Source organism: Salmo salar, chromosome 12 (assembly GCF_965601325.2).
Source record: "Salmo salar chromosome 12, fSalSal1, whole genome shotgun sequence".
Lineage (NCBI taxonomy): Eukaryota > Metazoa > Chordata > Actinopteri > Salmoniformes > Salmonidae > Salmo > Salmo salar.
Genome location: NC_138302.1, coordinates 26,794,703 through 26,814,861, shown reverse-complemented (window position 1 = coordinate 26,814,861; position 20,159 = coordinate 26,794,703). Strand labels below are relative to the sequence as shown.

Below are 20,159 nucleotides of genomic sequence, written 5' to 3'. Positions count from 1 at the left end.
GATGGACATGAATGGACAATTAGGGGGCGCCCACTGAAATCCATTTCTGGTTTGAAAACATGGCGTGCTTCTGATCCACACATGTGAGCTTGCATACTAACTTCTGAACTGGATATTTAAAAGAAAAAGGTAGTGTTTGCTAGTGGATGTTACCTTTTTATAAACATGTACAATCGAGGAAAACGTTGGCACGTATTGATTGTTGTATTTCTTTGTTTTAACCGATTGTCTGGTTTGTATGACTTGCATGCTAACGGACTGTAGCTTACTAGCTAACGTTAGCAATGCTGCTGATGTTTTGGGATGTGCTAATGGGGATGTAGCTAGCTAGCAAGCCATCAAGATTCTATCTAAATATTTTTTGAAGCAGAAGGTAAATAATACACTCGATGTGCATGTAACAATGCCAAAGTGTTCACAATAAAAAGCTTTATCATAGGTGTATTCGAAATAGTCGATATATGAAACTGTACAATTATACATTGCTTGACATGTGCATGTTTTTGGGGTATCTGTACATTACTTTAGTATTCATATTTTTGACTACATTCCTAAATAAAATAATGTACGTTTTAATCCATACATTTTCCCTGACACCCAAAAGTACAAAATACATTTTGAATGCTTAGCAAGACAGGAAAATTGTCTAATTCACGCACTTATCAAGAGAACATCCCTGGTCATCCCTACTGCCTCAGATCAGGCAGACTCACTTAACACAAAAGCTTCGTTTGTAAATTATGTCTGAGTGTTGAACTGTGCCCATGGCTATCCTAATACAAAAATAACATTGTCGTCTATTTTGGTTAATATAAGCAATTTTAAATGATTTATACTTCTAATTTTGATACTTAAGTACATTTAAAACCAAATACTTTTAGACTTTTACTCAAGTAGTATTTTACTGGGTGACTAACCTTTACTTGATTCAATTTCTTTAAATGTATCTTTTTACTTTTACTCAAGTATGAAAATTGGGTGCTTTTTCCACCACTGGCATGTGTTCTAAAAGAGCCCTTGTCGCCCCCTTTCCTCTTTGATTGATAACATTCACTGTGTAATTTGTCTCTGTAGACCTTTAAATCAGTAAACAAACATGGCATCAACGGAGGAGGACTTCCCTCGTGGAGGTAAAGCCAAGCAGACCACTGAAAGTAAAGCAGAACCTGTGAGAAGGCATACAGAAGTGGACAATCTGTTTGAGGTAAAAAAAAAAAAAAAACGAGTCTAGTCAATCATCAATGTGATAAACGAACCTTATTGTGGTTTAGCTCAAATTAGCTCTGGTCCAGAGATTTGTTCGCAACTGTGCAACCTACTGACACCCTGGACCAGAGCTAAGCTCAAATGTGCATCTCAAACAGTATTCTGTCTGTCAGTAAATATACTATTGTGGTTGACTCTGTCAGACACATGAACCAGAAGAATCCAAGAAAAGGAAGGGACAGAAAGAGGATGCCTTGAAGAAAGCTAAGAGGCAAAAGACGAGCAAAGAGGAGGCTCTGAAGCTCAATACAACAACCTCTGTAGATATCCTACAGTTAAAAGTAAGTTCAATCAACAACGTACTTTTTAACATTTTATATTTCTCTTCCATCTCATTTCCTTTGCACACCCTTTGAATGTGCTCTGAACCTGGGTCATGCTCATAAGGGCACAACGCTGCAATTTTTTTTAAAGGTTGTGCAACAGGGAAAGGGGGAAAAAGGCGTTTATGGACAAGTCCAGGGAGTCCCTCTATGTTTCAGTACATTTCTGCTGTTTGATTACTAATGAACACAATCCTGTTTTTTTTTTTTACCCCTAGAGCCTGAAGGTGGGTACCTTACTGCTGGGCTGTGTGAAGGAGGTGGCAGATTTTGAGGTGACGATTAACCTGCCCAGCGGCCTTTTGGGATACCTGAACATTTCCAATATCTCGGACTCGTACACCAAGATACTGAGTGACCACCTGGACTCTGCTTCTTCAGAGGTAACACATTTAATGTAACTCCTACCGAGGGGATTCTTCTGTCTTATATAGGTTACAGGCTATGCACTTGTTTTTGAGATGTCTAATAAGTTCTAAGGGCATGTCTACACTTGACACATAGATGCTACTTCTGCTATCAGAATATGATATTCACTGAAAAGACAGTTCTAGGCACACAAAAGATGCATTGGGTTCATATAAGGCTGATCACCTCAGGGACGTATTGTGCCGATTTCTCCTGAGTCTGAACGCAATCAGGCTACTGAAAGCGTATGTAGTGGGCGACGTCATCAGCATTCCAACGGCAAGTCTTTAGAAACTTGTTTTTTGGGAGCGAGAGCCATCTTTTCATTATACTGTTGTGGGGGAAATGCGTTCTTAGTGTGCGAGGAACGAGTTTGCTGGCTTCATATATGCAATCCAGCTGGCTAATATTTTGAAAAACACAATTTTGTTTGGCTAGAGTTACAGAGATGGTTATGCTAACCCCTTTAGCTTTCCGAGCTTGCTGGCTAGCTACAGGGGCTAGTTGACTAGTTACAGTATTTTGCTACTGCCATCAAGTTCTTGTGCTATTATCATCTTTGCCTATGCCACCGTTTGCAGATTGCTTACTGACATTTGAATATAGCGCGAGAAAGGGAATCCGTACACGGTAGACATATTTAAATGTAGTGTAGAGTAGATGCATGATCAAAACTCCTTGATCAGAATCCCAAAACTTAAATGACTAGTCTACACACGACCTGAGAGGTCTTATCCTCATATTACACCATATTTAGAAGAACTGCGCTCTGAGTTCAAAAAAACGTACACAGCTTTAATTATTGTTTTTTTGCTTGGTGCACCGGGGGCTCCCGACCTCACGGAGTTCAGAAGAAAATTCCTGATACTGTACGAATGAGGTGTGAACAACACATCATAATGGATCCACTTTGCTCTTTCTCTCCAGGAGATCTTCTCTCTCACCAGTCTCTTCTCCCCAGGCATGCTGGTCAGGTGTGTGGTAGCCAGGTTGGACACTGCCAAAGGAGGATCGGTCAGCATTCAGCTGTCAATCAACCCCAAAGCGGTCAACAAGGGCTTGAGTACTGGCTGTCTGAAGGCTGGCTTGGTGAGTCAACACCTACAGTATACATGATATAGTACAAATTAAAAACCCGGCTCTGGGCCCGTGATCTCCTCTTCAGTGACGATACGCTGACGAGTCGGAACGGGGCACAGTCTGTCTCGGGGGGTCACTGAGTCAGGGTCACATTTTGTGTCTCTGTTTTCAGTTCCCCAAAGCAGTGTCTCTTCAGTTGAAAACATAGAGGCATTTGTCTAAGAAGAGCTAGAAAAATAAAGAAAAGTTGTGATATCCTGTTTATGATTTGAGGTCATGTTTTAGGCTAAGACTGATGTGTCACGTTTTTGTTTCAGGTCCTGAGTGGTTGTGTAGAGAGTATTGAGGATCACGGCTACCTGGTTGACCTCGGCATCAAGGGAACCAAGGCCTTCCTGCCCAAGCAGGCAGCCAAAGACAAAACTAATAGTCCTAAAGGTATCTAAAGAGTCCCCTTTCACATCAAATATAGTACACATTCCATTCAATGTCACGCTGTTAGTTTCTCCAGAAGTCTGATACGTTTCGTCAATGCACTCTGTAGGCGTCAAAATTACTAATGTGTTATTAACTGTGTTGAATGTGGCTTTTCTGGGTCATGTTCATTGTGGCTCGCAATTGAAAAAGTTTAAAATGTTTTGCAACGGAAAATATTAATGACCATTTCTTATGGGACAAGTCCCGGTAGCCCCTTCCTGTTGTCTGTTTTCTTCCGTTTGATGCCTAATGAACACAACAACCCTGGTGTTGCAGAACTGAAGGTTGGCCAGTATGTGACTTCTCTGTTGGAGGAGGTGAAGAACGATGGGCGTGTGGTCCGTCTGTCCATCAGCCCCACGGCGGTGGCTCAGGCCGTTGCAGACACAGAGCACGGCTGGACCCTTACCAACCTGCTACCTGGCCTAGTGGTCAAAGCCCAGATCAAAAAGGTACATTGACTGAGTACTCTTGTATTCTAACAACAATCTTATACATATTAGTATTCTAAGTCTAAGCACAGAGAAGTGTTGGTTTACACCTATGATTTATAAATGAACAATTACACCGTTTCGTGGCATAGTATTGTTGGCAAATGTCTCTTGTTGCTTGACGTATAAACTTTTTGTAATATTGATAGCAACTAGAGAACTTGCAATTTAGTATATCTGAGAGGTCTCTTTTGAAGTCAATAATATGTTGATGTCCTGTTTCATTGTGGTTGACCCTGTGGTTCTAGGTGACCTTACACGGTCTGATTCTGGACTTCCTCTCCTCCTTCACCGGCCTGGTGGACTTTATGCACCTGGAACCAGAACAGGCCTCCACATTCAACGAGGGAGACAACGTAAGAATTTACAGTCTATTAGGCTATTGCCAATCAGTCTGTCGCACAGTTGGATGAGACAGAATGGTATAGAATGTCGGACTTTGCATCGTATGAAAGTGAGTTTTTCAACAGTAATCGTACATGCAAGAGTTGTACATATTTCTACCTCAAATAACAAAACAAAAACAAGCAATTCGTGAGAATTTCAAATTGGCCAATTATGACTGTAATCTAGTTTAGACATTACATTCAGTTGACCTTTATTGACTTTTGACCTCTTACCCCTTTCTCTCCCAGGTGAAGGCCTGCGTCCTTTATGTGGAGCCGTCCACCCGCCTGGTGGGCCTGTCCCTGCGCAGCTACCTGCTGCAGCCAGGGGGCGACGTGGACCTGGTGGCCACTGAGAGGATAGGGGAGGTGGCGCATGGCTGCAAGATGACCGCTCTCCATCACCTGTCTGGAGCCATGCTGAAGCTGCCTGACCAGACTGTGGTGTTTGTACATGTGAGTCCGGGTTGTTAGACCATACTTGCGTTACGTCTTGGGAGTTTAAGTACCAACTCGGGTCTTCGTCCATGTTAGTTCCTATTGCTGGTAGACCATATTGTTGGTGTACCATACTAACTATAGCCAAGGCCCTCTTTGTAGACCTGTTAGAGGACCTTACTACTGCCAAAATGCTAAGGATAAAAACAGTGTTGTAGAGAATATTGTGATGGTTTTGGATGAGGAAGTTAATCAACTATGGTGAGAACATAATGGTGAGCCCATGCCCTTTGGATCATGTGACAAACCAACATTAAAAACAATGAAAAACCTCAAACCCATGGCTGTTTTGACCTGGCCCAGTGAAAGTGGACTAATGTGCTCTGACTGGCCTAGGGGCAGTGGTTTGATTTCATAGCTCCGTTTCTCCCGTCTCCAGAGGAACCACATGAAGGAGCCCAGGGAAGCGTTCAACCTGAACCGTGTCATGGCCAAGCCTGAACATACCTGTAGGATCATGGACTTCAGCCCCATGGAGCAGGTGCACCTGGTCAGCCTGCGTCAGTAAGTGTGGTGTGTGTGGATGGACATCGTGTAGTGCAGTGGTATTCAAATGTTTTCATTTCATTTTCTTGGCCAGAATTTCTGGCGACCCCCACCCCAAACCTAATGATTTACATCAACACTTAACCAATTCAATATTTTCTATCAAAATTAGGAGAACCAATAAATACATTAATTCAATAAAATAGTATTTTTCAAGTTATCTTTCTCAAACGTTTGTATATTGTCCCATATAATAATCTGTATTCTTAATTGTCTGTTTGGGGTGACCCCACTACAATTCCCAAGCAACCCCACTAGGGGTCACGAACCCGACTTTGAATAGTGTGTGTGCGTGAAAGCCCTGTTGCAAATGTGTGTGACGTTTTCAATTCCATTCAATACATCTGGAAAGGACGTATGTTTGTTCCAGCTTGGAAAGGACGTATGTTTGTTCCAGCTTGGAAAGGACGTATGTTTGTTCCAGTTTGTAACCTTGTGGTCTCTCCTATAGGAGCATCATTAACGCCCCATTCTTCAGAAGATACCATGACATTCAACCTGGACAGATTGTTCAGGTAAGATATGTTATATTTTTAGTTTGTCTCTCTCTCGCACAACACCTCTGAAAGGTCTTCAAAAAAATAAACCATGTTAGCCCATTAAAGTGTGTGTGTGTGTGTGTGTGTGTGTGTAGGGTGGCAAAATTCTGGTAACTTTCCTAGGTTTTCTAGAATTTCAGGTTGGGGGATTCTGGATGATTTGCTCCTGATTCCAGGAACCTTCCAACTGGGAATTGTGCATTCCTAGTGGCGTGTGTTTTAACCCAGTTTGTCCTCCCTCTCTCCCAGGGCACGGTGACATCCCTCCAGAGCCATGGCATGATGGTGAAGGTGACAGACTACATCAGAGGCCTGGTTCCACGGACACACCTCTCTGACATCATCCTCAAGAACCCCGAGAAGAAGTACGCCGTGGGCATGACCATCAAGTGCCGGGTCAGTAGTACAGTGTAACCTCTCACCTTTAGAAAGGGTCAACTGTGGTGACCTTTAACCTTGGGGAACCAAACATTGTTGAAATAAACACCTACTCATAATTCTCTTTAGCAAATATTAGGTGTAGGTTAATCTACCTAATAAGTAGATGGGAAAAGTGTCTTATAAGGATCTGACCCTTTTTTTTCAATTTTCACCTAAAATAACATATCCAAATCTAACTGCCTGGAGCTCAGGACCTGAAGCAAGGATATGCATATTCTTGATACCATTTGAAAGGAAACTCTTTGAAGTTTTTGAAAATGTGAAATTAATGAAGGCGAGTATAACACATCAGATCTTTTTTTGTTCCATCGTCTTTGAAGTGCAAGAGAAAGGCCATAATGTATTATTCCAGCCCAGGCGCAATTTAGATTTTGGCCACTAGGTAGCAGCAGTATATGTGCAAAGTTTTAGATTGATCCAATGAACCATTGTATTTCTGTTCAAAATCTTGTCAATACTGCCCAAATGTGCCTAATTAGTTTATTAATAACTTTTAAAGTTCATAGCTGTGCACTCTCCTCAACAATAGTATGGTATTCTTTCTGTAATAGCTACTGTAAATTGTGCAGTTAGATTAACAAGAATTTAAGCTTTCTGCCAATATCAGATATGTCTATGTCCTGGGAAATTGTCTTGTTACTTACAACCTCATACTAATCGCATTAGCGCACATTAGCTCGACCGTCCCGCGGGTGGAACACCGATCTGTAGAGATCCCTCAAGAGGTTTTAACGTACTCTGTGCTTGCTTGTCTGGTTTGCTGTTTAATCTCTTCGTTTAAAACGGTTTCCCTCCATCCCTCTGTCTCAGGTGTTGTCGGTGGACCCACAGGAGAAGAAGCTGACCCTAACCAGGAAGAGGGCCCTGGTAGATTCCTCCCTCCCCCTGTTCCTGACTTACAAAGATGCCCGCCGCGGTCGCGTCTCCCACGGGTTCATCGTCTGTGTCAAGGACTTTGGCTGCATCGTCTGTTTCTACGGTGAAGTCAAGGGGCTGGTGCCCCCCAACGAGCTCAGCACGGAGCCGGTGATAGTTCCTGAGAACATGTTCTACGTCGGACAGGTGAGGGGAAACAAAATGGCTGCCTGGCACTTTTCTGTATCTTGATCATTCTTATGCGTTGTAGATCTTGTTTTTCTATGTTCTACTTGCGATATCGGCTAATTGTCCTCTTGAATAACCTTGAAGTAGCCTACTGATAGTTATTGAACTTTGAGACATAAAACAGTCACTTTAACTGAAGTTCTTCCACCCGTTTGTCTTGCCGGTGTCAGAAAAGGTTCCGTTTTAAACTTCTGTATCAAAACAGGGAAGTCTTAGTTTAGACAGACAGCCCAATTCTGATCTCTTTTTCACTAATTGGTCTTTTGACCAATCACATCTGAAAAAGATCTGATGTGAAAAAAGGTCTGATGTTAATTGTTAAAATACCAATTAGTGGGGGGAAAAAATCCGAATTGGGCTGCCTTTCTAAACGTAGTCTTAATGGCAACCTTGGTTCTCTGTTCTATTCAGGTGGTGAAGGCTAAAGTGCTGAACTGTGACGTGGAGAAGGAGAAGCTCCTTCTTTCCTTCAAGGCAGTGGCAGGAGGAGACACCGAGGCATCGCCTAAACCCACGTTTGACTTTGAGGTTGGGAAGGTAAGAAAATGGCAGCACATCCTTTCATATTGTTAACACATATAATCATTTCTGAATTTGTAAAAAAAAAAGACGGTCTCTCTTTTATATAGTTGCATGTTCTATGCAGTTGTTGAATGTGTTAGGTTAATCTCCATTGTTGGCTTGGAGTCTAAACTGATCTTTGCATTCTGTTTTTTGTCTTTTTATTGTTTTAGAAAGTGGAGGTTAAGGTGGTGAGTAAAGTCCTTACCGGTCTAGAGGTGTCCATTCTGCCAGAGGAGACCATCGCCTTTCTACCCATGATGCACCTCTCCGACCACGTGTCCAACTGCCAGCTGCTGTGGGAGGGGCTGCAAGAGGGTGATATCATCTCCAACGTTGTCTGCCTCAGCAAGAAGAAACCGAATATTGTATCCTTTTCATACTTTTAAACTTCAGATCGCTCACTTACCTTCACACATTGATTTCAGACACATAGCCCAAAACATAACAGAACGCTCATCAACGTGGCTGAATGTTGTATTCGTCTCACCATTGCGGTTGGCTGTCGTGGTTGTGTTTAGAATGTAGTGGCTATACCAAGGAAAAAATTACCTCGTACTAAAGGACATCGTAACCGCATTTTACTGTAGTACGACTACACAGTACCTTTCCCTTAACCCTGCCTGTCTCAAGACCCTGACTAAAAAGCCCACTGTGAAGTCATTCCTGGAGGAGGGGGGTGTGGTGGCTAAGGAGTTCTCTGACATCACAGTTGGGGTGCAGCTGATTGGCTGGGTCAAGAACATCATGCCCTACGGAGTGTTTGTGGAGTTCCCCTATGGCCTGGTTGGCCTGGCCCCTAAAGCGGTGAGTTAGTAGGGAAGGAGTTACTAGTGGCAGTTAGCCACAGTTAATTGGAGTTAGTGGGAGTAGATTGGAATGTACTAAGAGTTAGTAGGGGTCAATGGGAGTTAGTTGGGGTCAATGGGAGTTAGTTGGGGTCAATGGGAGTTAGTAGGGGTCAATGGGAGTTAGTAGGGTTCGTCTCTTTGTAGAATTTATGCAGCTCACCCCTCCTTTCTCCTTCAAATCATCAATAACATTGTCTAAAAGCCATTAGTATAGAGTCATTTATATTGACGTACTCTTTCTCCTCTAGGCCATGAGTGAGAAGTTCGTCAGCGACACGGCGGCTCACTTCCAGCTGGGCCATACAGTGGTTGCCAAGGTGACCAACTTGGACGAGGAGAAGCACAGGTTCCTGGTCAGTCTCAAGGTGTCAGAGGTCATCTCCCCCAAGAGAGACGGCCAGGCCAGGCTGATCCGAGGCCTGCAGGAGAGGAAGGCCGTGATGGAGATGATGGCCAGCAGAGGTACGTGTGTTGAGTTGTAACGTTGTTGTCAACTGTTTTAGGAACTATTCGTTTTCTTACGTTTGCTAAGTTCCCTTTTCCTAGTAGGTTCAAAAGTGCTGTTCCAATAAATTTCAATTGATCAAAATGATTATGCTAAGAGTTAGCTTTAACTCTCTCTTTTCTCTTGTTCCTCCTCTCTCCTCCCTCTGGCTCTGACAGGTGACTCTGACTTACTCACGCAGCTGTCTGCGGTGACCATAGGCCAGAAGATGAAGATGAGCGTAGACGAGGTGAGGGAGGATGGGAGTGTCACCTTCAAGTCAGACGAACTCAGCGCAGCCACCGTACTGGCCACCAAGGACAATGCGCCGGGTGAGTATTCACTATGTGTCCAATCAGGGTTGGGCTCAATCCCCTTTCAATTCAGGAAGTGAATTGAAATTACAATTGTAACTCGTGCATTGACTGAATTTACGTGGAATTGACCCTGTACCTAGTGGAACTTCTACCAGACATAATATGGGGAATCTTTTGACTGTTACACCTTAGTCATCGCGATGAACCCAATAATAGAGCTTTGTTTACCCTTCTACCAGACACATGAGGAATCTTTTGAGTGTGACACATGGGGAATGTTTTGACTGTTACATCATAGTTATAATGTAAACTAAATGTGTGTAATGTTTCAGGTAAGTTGGCGACGGGGCAGAAGTGCATGCCGGTAATCCTCCACGTTGACCTCGTGACCTCTCAAGTCTACGTGTCCCTCTTGACTAAACTGACCGGCAAGAGGCAAGCGGTGAGTACAAGGCTGCATCGCAAGTGACACCCTAGTTCCTATATAGTGCGTTTGGAACACTGCCTTACTATTGCTAGTATCGTTTGTGACTACGTGAAGCTTCTTTAAGAGTGGTTGGGTGGCTGAAAAGTCAATAGTGGATAATGTGGTTAGTTTGGTAAAACATTTTTTGAAAACATTAAATGCAATAGATCTGTATTATCCCTCAAGGTGAAATTCCCTGCACCCTTATGGACTAAACAATCTTTTCCACTTTGAAAAGCCTTAAAATATTGATAGTTCATAACCTGTGTCCTTATAGGTGTTGGCAGGGTCCACACACACTGCCACTGTGCATCACGCCGACCGCGACTTTGCCGTCATCTCATTGGGCGACACGGCCCAACTGACGGTCATCCAAACCACCAATCACCTCAACGAAACGTTCCGCTTCGACTCTGAGAAGCTGACTGTCGGTAAAACCCTGACGATCACCGTCACCAAATCCAGCTGCGAGGAACTAGAAGGGCTCCCCCTAGTGTCCTGGGAACTCGCCCCGCCCGAACGCAAGAGATTCATCTCCGCCTCCAAGGGGTCGAAGGGCACGTATCGCTACGGCGACGTGGTCAAAGGGAAGGTGAAGAAAGTGAAGCCTACGTGTGTGCTGGTGACGCTAGAGGACGGGAGCACGGGGTGCGTGCACGTGTCCGAGATACAGGAAGTGGTGTGCGTGGGAACGTTCCCCACGTCCCTCCTCAAGATAGGAAGTGAGGTCACAGCCCGGGTCATCGGAGGACGGGAGGGCAACAGTCACAGGTAAGGATAACAATATAGCAACAGATTTAAGTAGCCACATTTTGTTCGATCATTTGAAGGATATTTCTGAATTACAGGTATTCTGTTTGAAATATTAGCATTATTTTAGAGTTGCAAATATGTCTTTTCTTTTTTTTTAGGTTCTTGCCGATCTCCCATCCCAACTTCACTTACTCCATGCCTGAACTCACACTTCTTCCCAGGTAAATGTTCTGAACATTTAGAAAAACATACTCTGTTATTATAGTGCCTTTTTGGTTTCTTGTTAGATCATCTTTCCCTCTCTGGTCACAGTAAACTGAAAGAAGACGCAGATATTAAGCCTGTCAAGACCAAAGAGAAGCTGAAGCGTTATCAGGTCGGAGACGACGTCATTTGCTTTGTGTCAAAGGTGAGTTTGAACAAAAGTAAATTGAAGTTAAGTAACTTGTTATACAGAATGTGTGAAACATGTTTAGTAGTAGTACTAGTTGTGTTAAATGTGTATTTCTTCCTCAGTACTTTCCAAAGAGGAAGTGTCTGGAAGTGACTACTGGTCCCTCAGTAACTGGAACTGTTGAACAGCTGGCCATGACCTCTGACCCTAAAGTATGTTTTATATACACTTAACTCAATGTCTTTCTCATTCCTTCTATGGAAAATTCCCTCAAAGACCTCAAGACATTTTTGTAAAACTGTAAAATGAAGATGGTGTCATCCCTCAGATGTCCCTTATACTGTATGGATCTGTGTTCACCCTAATAGGTTCACTGAAATCCTTTTTTAAATTTGTATTATTCAGCATGCCAAACACCCAGAGAAGCTGTTCAAGCTGGGCCAGGCGGTCAGTGCTAAGGTGGTGACCGTCAGCTCCTCCAAGCCCTCACGCCTCTCATTGTCTCTCAATGGTAAGAACACAAAATAAATACAAGAAACACAACCCTCTTCTAACCGTCAATACAGTGAATATAAGACCCTTCCAACCATCAATAGTACATTGAATATTACATAGAACCTTCTAAACATCAGTACATTGAAAATAGGCCCTTCTAACCACCAATACAGAAATATCAACGTATAACCAACTTTTAAACTTGGAACCATCAATACAGACAGGTCACCTCACCATATACAGACAGGTCACCTCACCATATACTGACAGGTCACCTCACCATATACTGACAGGTCACCTCACCATATACAGACAGGTCACCTCACCATATACAGACAGGTCACCTCACCATATACAGACAGGTCACCTCACCATATACAGACAGGTCACCTCACCATATACAGCTCTCTCGCTGTGTTATAGTTGCATTTACTCACTCGTAATGTTGGTTGTCAATCACTGTCAGGTGTACACAAGTTGGAGAAGGGCCATGTAATCATGGGGTTGGTGCAGAAGCTAGATCCAAACCTGGGTCTGCTGGTGAAGCTGCCATTCAGCGCCATGGGAACGGTTGCCCTGGAGGACCTGGCCGACAAATATAAGCCAAAACCTCTGGAGCGGTACAGCAAGGACCAGCTGGTCAGGTCAGTGGCACACTTTAAACCTGGGTTAAAGGCTAACTGGACCAGTCTAAAAGTTAGTCAAGTTAAAATGGTTTTGGAGTGTTAACTCTCTAAAGCTGGTCTTTTATTTATGTAATTCAAGTTATTTCAAGGTTATACTAAGTAATGTGTTCATGTTTTTGTGCTCTCTCTCTAGGTGCTGCATTGTAGGAGAGGCGAAGAGCAAATGGCAGCTGTCCCTCCGCCCTTCGAGGTATGATTCCCTCTCTGACTTGGTTTTCATGGACAAAGTGAATTAAAGAGTTCAAGTGTATTAGGAAATGACTCCCAACGCAATAACGACACCCTATTCAACCCTATACATGTCTCTCTCTTCATTATTCTCCTCTATTCTACTGGTCCATTCTAACTATCATCATATATCTATGTTTGGCGCTTTGAGCAGTGGAAAAGGGCATTTTCTAAATGAATCATTTGAATGATCTTTCAGGACGAACCCAGGGAAGGCCTCAGTAGTAAAGGACCCAGAGATTGTGTCTCTGGAAGACCTGTCAGAGGGGCAGATCGTCAGAGGCTATGTGAGGACTGTCAATGCACAGGGAGTCTTTGTTAGGTAACTCAGTCCATTATCCCTTTATAGAAACCAGCCCTTTTATTAAAAAAAATGACAAACCTTTACAATGTCCTGGAAAGATATGAAACTATGAATGAAAAATACATGTAAGGTGTTCATTACTTCTGTATTATACTTAGACAATATATCTCAGATTCACAGTCCCTTTAGTATACATGTACAATGGTCTGGGAAGATATGAAATGATCATGCAGCTTTTTCCCGAAGATCAATTATGATTATGAAAACCCAACGTAGAAAAGCTGTTGCTATGGTAATATAGCTAATTGAAAATGTTGCCTTTTATTGTTTTTGACAGTTTGTCTAGGTCCATAAATGGCAGAGCCCAGTTCCAGAAGGCCACTAAGTACTTTGTGGCTAGCCACCAAGACTATGCCAAGAAAGTACCACAGTCCACACTGCTCACCACCAAGATCCTCAGGTAAGACCCCCCCCCCCCCCCCTACAATAATTTGGTACAACCGCACCACCACTGCTAGGGGAATAGGTCAGCCCTTCCTGACCATCTCATTCTTGAATAGGGGTGTTCCATAAAACAAGGAAGTTGTTACTCATATTTTGGGGTAATATCTAGATTTATTTGTTTTATTGAACATGTTTGTGACCCACAGGGTTATTATGGAGCAAACAAGAGCACCAATGTGTAGGAGTTTTTAGTTTTCTACATTTTGGTTTTTAACACGAATGTGTTGTTCCTCTCAGCATCGACAAAGAAAAAGGGCTGGTGGATCTGTCTCTGCTCCAAGAGGACACTGGGAAACCAGACGTGCTCCCAGAATCCCTGGGGCTGCACCTGCGCCTGACAGGAGACGCCAAGGAGAAGCGTGACACCACCAAGAAGAGGAAACGCACAGAGTCGGAGAGCAAGCAGGTGTCTATTTGTCCCTCTTTTCTTAATACAAGGTCATCTAACGTAGCAGGCCTAAACAAAAAAAATGCCTGAGCGGGGTCACCACATCCTGTTTTCAGAGGAAAAGGAAGCTACGTTGGAGATGCTGTATCCCTGAAAACCGGATGTTTCTGCTTTCTAGTGACCCCACTGAGGGTGAAATACAAGCTAATCCTTTTTAGTTTGAATAAACAAAAGGATATGACATTTGCAACAAGATAACTGAGATGTGTGAGTGCTTTTTATCAAAAAAAATTATACATGTAATACAATTTAGATAATAAGCTATTTTAAAAAGAAACCTGTCCTCTTCCATGATGTCACTGATACTACTACACAGAATACAGGAAGCACTGATCACTGTATAACTTGTATCGCCCTAGCAGTTTGACTGGGGACTGGAATGTCTAATCCATATAATCACTTATCTTCTGTCTTAACGCAGGAAACAGCGGAGAAAGTTTCAAAGAAGAAGAAGGGGAAAGGGGAGGACAGCGACAGCGGAGTGGAGGTCTACTTCAGAGAAGAAGAGGTAGAGGAGGAAAAGAAGTTGGAACCTGCGGAGGTGGAGAAGCCCGTCCCAGTGCAGCCGGCCAGACTACAGGTGACCGGAGGGTTCTCCTGGGATGCAGCGCTGAGCGCCCTGAAGCCAGCATCCGCTGCCCTGGGGGGAGAGGACTCCAGCGACGGGGAGGATGACGAGGTGAACACTAAGGTAAGGCGTAATGCTGGGGTTGTACTACGAGTGGCACTTAGGAAATCACTTAGTAAAGGAATGTTTGCGTTGCATTTGCTATGAGGGTCAGAATGGCTGTACAGCCTCCAAAATGTTCACGGAGGTGTACGTTTGACCTCTCCTCTTGGATTATTTATGGTACTGGTGTTGTCTTATGACCTATCTCTCTCTTTCCTTCCTCTCTTTAACTGCCACTCTCCCCTAAATCCTTTCTTTCTTCTTCTTTCCTTGCTTTCATCCCCCTCGTCCACCCAGCCCCAGAAGAAGTCTCGCCATAAGCAGGAGGTGGAGAAGCGGGAGGCTGAGAAGGCCCTGACCAAGCTGGAGACAGAGCTGATGGACCCAGGCCTGCGACCCCAGACGGCGGCTAGCTTTGAGCGCCTGCTACTCAGCTCCCCTGACAGCTCTCTGCTCTGGCTGCAGTTCATGGCCTTCCACCTGCAGGCCACACAGATAGAACAGGCTAGAGCGGTGGCCGAGAGGGCTCTGAAGACTATCTCCTTCAGGTTAGTGGTGGGGTGGGGACAGGTGTGTGTGTGTGTGTGTGTTCATAACACGCTCCTTAGATCCACCTCTGGAGGGATCTCCTATGCTGGTGCTGTCGTCGCTCTCTGAGTGCTGCAACTCCAGCCTGGAGGCCCTCAGCAGCTTTCTGGCTGTACAGTTGGAGGTGCTTGAGTCATTGGTGTGTGAGAGCAGTCTACCTGCCCCGCCCAGCCCCACTGTTGCTCTGGCAACCCTCAGTCCTACTGGGGGGATTCTACCAGCGCAGCTAGGCTGGGGGCCGGACAACACGAAGAAGAAAGCGGGTGGGTGGGTTGGCATGGGGGGATATGAATGTGTTGATTAGGGCTGGGCAGTATACCGTATTTTATGATGTACCGGTATTGATGCATGGACCGGTTAGGTTTTTTTACTTGACCTTCTAAAACGGTATTTGAATGTTTGGTTTGTTAAATGGGATACGCTGTGTGTAACGTCCATTTTTCTAGTTTACTTCGCTACTTGGGTCATCTCTCTGCTCTCTCTCCATGCCCTTCTCCACAGACCTAGCCCCGCCCCCTGTCACTAAAGGAACGCATTTGTTGTTCCTCGACCATGAGACTCTTGTGTTCAGTCTGCATGGTCAATGCAGCACATGCAACAATGTTGATGACAACGATGCTGTTTTCACTTTGCTTCTTAATATAAATCCACTAGTGTTCTATAATTACACTATTAGTTTGTGTTTCTTACATCTGCAAACAGCTAGTTTGTCTTTCCTTAGAAAATTGGGCCTTAATCTTATTTGCCGCTAATGCTAATCCCTAGTTAGCTGGCTCACTAGCTAATAAATGTACTGAGTCAGAGCAAACGTCATCAGCTATACAGCCTGATAATACTTGTATCAGCAGTATCTTCTAAATCAGAGAGGAATACGCAAAGCATGAATTTGTTAGCTAAATTAAGTTGCTAAAAGAAAACATTCAATGTAGCCAAAGATTATAGGGTCCCCAAGGAGACACTTGTCAACACTTTGGTTCCTACCCTGTCACAATAACTCCTCCCTGGCATTTTACTTCATGTCAAACAACACTATTCAAAGTGCCCACTATTATATTCTAACTATAGAATTAGAATAATCAATCTATTTCCATGATTCCAACAGTTCACCCAAGTGTTTTTCTCTGAATTGCGAGTCAAATCGCAGTTGCAACATTTGGTTAAAAATAAGGCCTAGATTGTTTGCCCGTATTGTGCAGCCCTACGTGGCAGTATGGAAATGAGCTCAAATTAGTGCAGGAAATGCAGAAACGTATGAAAATGTAGAAAAACATTTTTGGTTGAATTGAACTGTATTCAACAATCAGAATGTAGAAAGACCCATTGAAATCACTTAGAATGTGTTGCCACCCTAGGGTCACGCACTACTCATAAAGCAAATTTACAACATTTATGATTCAAAAACATAAAATGCCGTCATACTGCCTTAAAAAAAATTATTTAAAAGCCCTAGTGTTGATTGTGTGTAATGTCTGTATCCTGTCTGTCATCAAATAATTCTTACAAAAACGTATCACAAAAAAAAAGAGTGAAAGAGAAAGAAGGAAAGGGTGTATAACGTATGTATTCTATAACACGCGTGTATTCTCCCGCAGAGAAGAGCAGGAGAAGCTGAATGTGTGGGTGGCTCTGTTGAACCTTGAGAACCTGTATGGGACAGAGGAGAGTCTTCAGAAGGTGTTTGAGCGAGCCGTGCAGTATTGTGAACCCATGCCCGTCTACCAGCAGCTGGCTGACATCTACGCCAAGTGTCAGAAGACTAAGGTAGCTTACTGCCAGGGCTCACAACCATTCATTAAAACGGCTAACATTCCTCAATGACAAAAAGTGATTATACTTCACGTATTTACTTGTGCCGTATTAGAGCACATTAGATGTTGTATTGGGAGTTTCTTTCTGAGCTTGTAAGGTTTCTTCTGTTGAATGGTGTGTAGGAGGCGGAAGGTCTGTACAAGACCATGGTGAAGAGGTTCCGTCAGGAGAAGGCTGTGTGGCTGAGCTACGGGACCTTCCTGCTTCAGCAGGGTCAGAGTGACGCGGCCAGCGCCCTGCTACAGAGAGCCATCAAGAGCCTGCCTAACAAAGACAGTAAGGCCCCTGTTATTACCTTTAGGACTCATACACACCTTTTGGGAGGCCCCATACCTCAACACATTCTCTATTCGACCTCTAGCTCCTATTGGACACTGGGTTGGATTGATATAAACAAGATGGCAATAGCGCCATCTTGTGGAATCTTGGCTGTATTGCTTACGCCAATCTTTCCTGTCCTGAATCCACTCAGTCCGTTTATCTTTCAACAGATCTACTCACCAAGTCATTTTTCCAGGTTGACAGCTCTTAGTTAGTAGCTTTTTGACTCTATGACAAAAAAGTACTAACACCTTCCAACCAGTATCTCCATGTTAACCATCCACCTTCTCCGTCGTCCTCCTCTTCATCAGATGTGGATCTGATAGCGAAGTTTGCCCAGCTGGAGTTCCGCTACGGAGACGTAGAGCGAGGAAAGACCATGTTGGACAAGATCCTGACCAGCTACCCCAAACGCACCGACCTGTGGTCCGTCTTCATAGACCTCATGGTCAAACACGGCTCCCAGAAGGAAGTGCGGTGAGTGAGCCCGACGGCACCTCACTGGTTTTGTTTTGTTTACGAAATGACGTTGGAATAGCCTGATCCCAGGTCTGTTTGGCATGACAGTGACCAGGCTAACCCGGGACCAGGCTAACCCGGTAATATTTCATTCATGAAAACATGTCATATTTGAATATGAAATATGATCAACTTTAGTCTAGGAAATATGTACATGTAAGTTCTTCCTCAACTGACAAACTTGTATTCATTAATTAGAATTTTGTAACATAACTAGTCATGAATTTAGGTGTTATTGAGGGCATATGCTAACTACCATATACGGTGCATTTGGAAGGTATTCAGACCACTTGACTTTTTCCACATTTTGTTACGTTACAGCCTTATTCTAAAATGGATTAATCTGCACACCCCATAATGACAAAGCGAAAACAGGTTTTTGGAAAAGCATTTGCACATTTATTCAAACTAAAAAACAGATACCTTATTTACATAAGTATTCAGATCCTTTGCTATGACACTTGAAATTGTGCTCAGGGGCATCCTGTTTCCATTGGTCATCCTTGAGATGTTTATACAACTTAATTGGAGTCCACCTGTGGTAAATTCAATTGATTGGACATGATTTGGAAAGGCACACACCTGTGTATATATAAGGTCCCACAGTTAACAGTGCATATCAGAGCAAGAAGCAAGCCATGAGGTCGAAGGAATTGTCCGTAGAGCTCCGAGACAGGATTGTGTCGAGTCACAGATCTGGAGAAGGGTACCAAAACATTTCTGCAGCATTGAAGGTAGAAGGCACATATGACAGCCCGCTTGGAGTTTGCCTAAAGGCACTTAAATGATTCTCAGACCATGAGAAACAAGATTCTCTGGTCTGATGAAACCAAGACTGAACTCTTTGGCCTGAATGCCAAGTGAGATGTCTGGAGGAAACCTGGCACCATCCCTACGGTGAAGCATGGTGGTGTCAGCATCATGCTGTGGGGAGGGTTTTTCAGCGGCAGGGACTGGGAGACTAGTCAGGATCAAGGGAAAGATGAACAGAGCAAAGTACAGAGAGCTCCTTGATGAAAACCTGCTCAGGCTTGGGCAAAGGTTCCCCTTCCAACAGGACAACGACCCTAAACACACAGCCAAGACACCGCAGGATTAGCTTTGGGACAAGTCTCTGAATGTCCTTGAATAGCCCAGCCAGAGCCCGGACTTGGGCCCGATCGAACATCTCTGGAGAGACCTGAAAATAGCTATGAAGCAATGCTCCCCATTCAACCTGACAGAGCTTGAGAGGATCTTCAAAGAAGAATGTGAGAAACTCCACAAATAAAGGTGTGCCAAGCTTGTAGCGTCATACCCAAGAAGACTCGAGGCTGTAATCGCTGCCAAAGATGCTTCAACAAAGTACTGAGTAAAGAGTCTGAATTCTTATGTAAATGTGATATTTCATTTTTTTATTTGATAAATTTGCAAACATTGTCATTATGGGGTATTGTGTGTAGATTGAGGGATTTTTATTTCATTTTAGAATGACGCTGTAACGTATCAAAATGTGGAAAAGGTCAAGGGGTCTGTATAATTTCCGAATGCACTGTCATTGGTAGCAAGGTGTTTCCTGTCATGTGACCTGGTCTAACATCCTGTTTCCTGTGTTCAGGGCTGTGTTTGACCGTGTGATCCACCTGAGTGTGGCGGTGAAGAGGATCAAGTTCTTCTTCAAGCGTTACCTGGAGTATGAGAAGAAGAACGGCACGCCAGAGAGCATCCAGGCTGTCAAGGAGAAGGCTCTGGAGTACGTGGAGTCTAAAGGGACCGAGGCCGCCAGATAGAGACACACACACACACACACACACGTCATGTTTTGGGGATTTTCCAACAGCTGTTGTGCAACTGGGAAAAGAAGCAAACTGACAAAGAGCTCAAGGGAAGCCTGACCGGAGTGTCATAACAGCCTCGACACACACACACACACACACACACACACACACACACACACACACACAGAGAGAGATATGTAGCCACATAGATACACACCCTGTTGTTGGATATTCAGAGAAGACATTTGTTAATCGCTTGAAAGCTTTCAAATGGTGACATGTCACACATGATATGGACTTGGAAATGTGGGAGGTCATTCTACCTGGTCGTTTTAATACCATCATTAAACTAAATGGACTTTTGTGTATGGATGGATGAAAAATCATGCTGACCATCATTTTGTAATCAAATAAATGATACTAAATAACCTAAACTGATGTCTTG

The 20,159-nt window shown here is 43.8% G+C and overlaps 1 protein-coding gene and 2 non-coding genes across 4 annotated transcripts; all 3 read left to right on the top strand.

Moving 5' to 3' along the window:
- The first annotated feature begins 9 nt into the window (after nucleotides 1-9).
- LOC106564624 (protein RRP5 homolog) lies at nucleotides 10-20,148 on the top strand. 2 transcript variants are annotated; one of them, XM_045691167.2, is made up of 35 exons: nucleotides 10-129; nucleotides 1,075-1,204; nucleotides 1,410-1,547; nucleotides 1,808-1,972; nucleotides 2,925-3,086; nucleotides 3,395-3,515; nucleotides 3,831-4,006; nucleotides 4,294-4,401; nucleotides 4,681-4,887; nucleotides 5,309-5,433; nucleotides 5,927-5,990; nucleotides 6,264-6,410; nucleotides 7,266-7,517; nucleotides 7,971-8,096; nucleotides 8,294-8,488; nucleotides 8,754-8,927; nucleotides 9,220-9,433; nucleotides 9,635-9,787; nucleotides 10,105-10,214; nucleotides 10,516-11,009; nucleotides 11,150-11,212; nucleotides 11,304-11,400; nucleotides 11,508-11,597; nucleotides 11,791-11,896; nucleotides 12,347-12,524; nucleotides 12,700-12,756; nucleotides 12,994-13,116; nucleotides 13,436-13,558; nucleotides 13,840-14,008; nucleotides 14,472-14,741; nucleotides 15,018-15,268; nucleotides 16,901-17,069; nucleotides 17,240-17,393; nucleotides 17,750-17,915; nucleotides 19,555-20,148. In XM_045691167.2, the coding sequence occupies exons 2-35, from the start codon at nucleotides 1,097-1,099 to the stop codon at nucleotides 19,724-19,726; spliced, it is 5,427 nt and encodes a 1,808-aa protein (XP_045547123.2). In that variant the 5' UTR covers nucleotides 10-129; nucleotides 1,075-1,096; the 3' UTR covers nucleotides 19,727-20,148. The 2 variants fall into 2 exon arrangements, with proteins under 2 accessions (XP_045547123.2, XP_045547124.2); XM_045691168.2 differs by having other exon boundaries at nucleotides 64-83.
- Nucleotides 3,157-3,304, top strand: LOC123725774 (small nucleolar RNA SNORD15). Its single transcript, XR_006758288.1, has one exon. It is a non-coding gene; the product is annotated as a small nucleolar RNA SNORD15 (small nucleolar RNA).
- On the top strand, nucleotides 15,315-15,555 carry LOC123725793 (small nucleolar RNA SNORA53). The gene has a single exon (XR_006758306.1). It is a non-coding gene; the product is annotated as a small nucleolar RNA SNORA53 (small nucleolar RNA).
- Nucleotides 20,149-20,159: the final 11 nt, after the last annotated feature.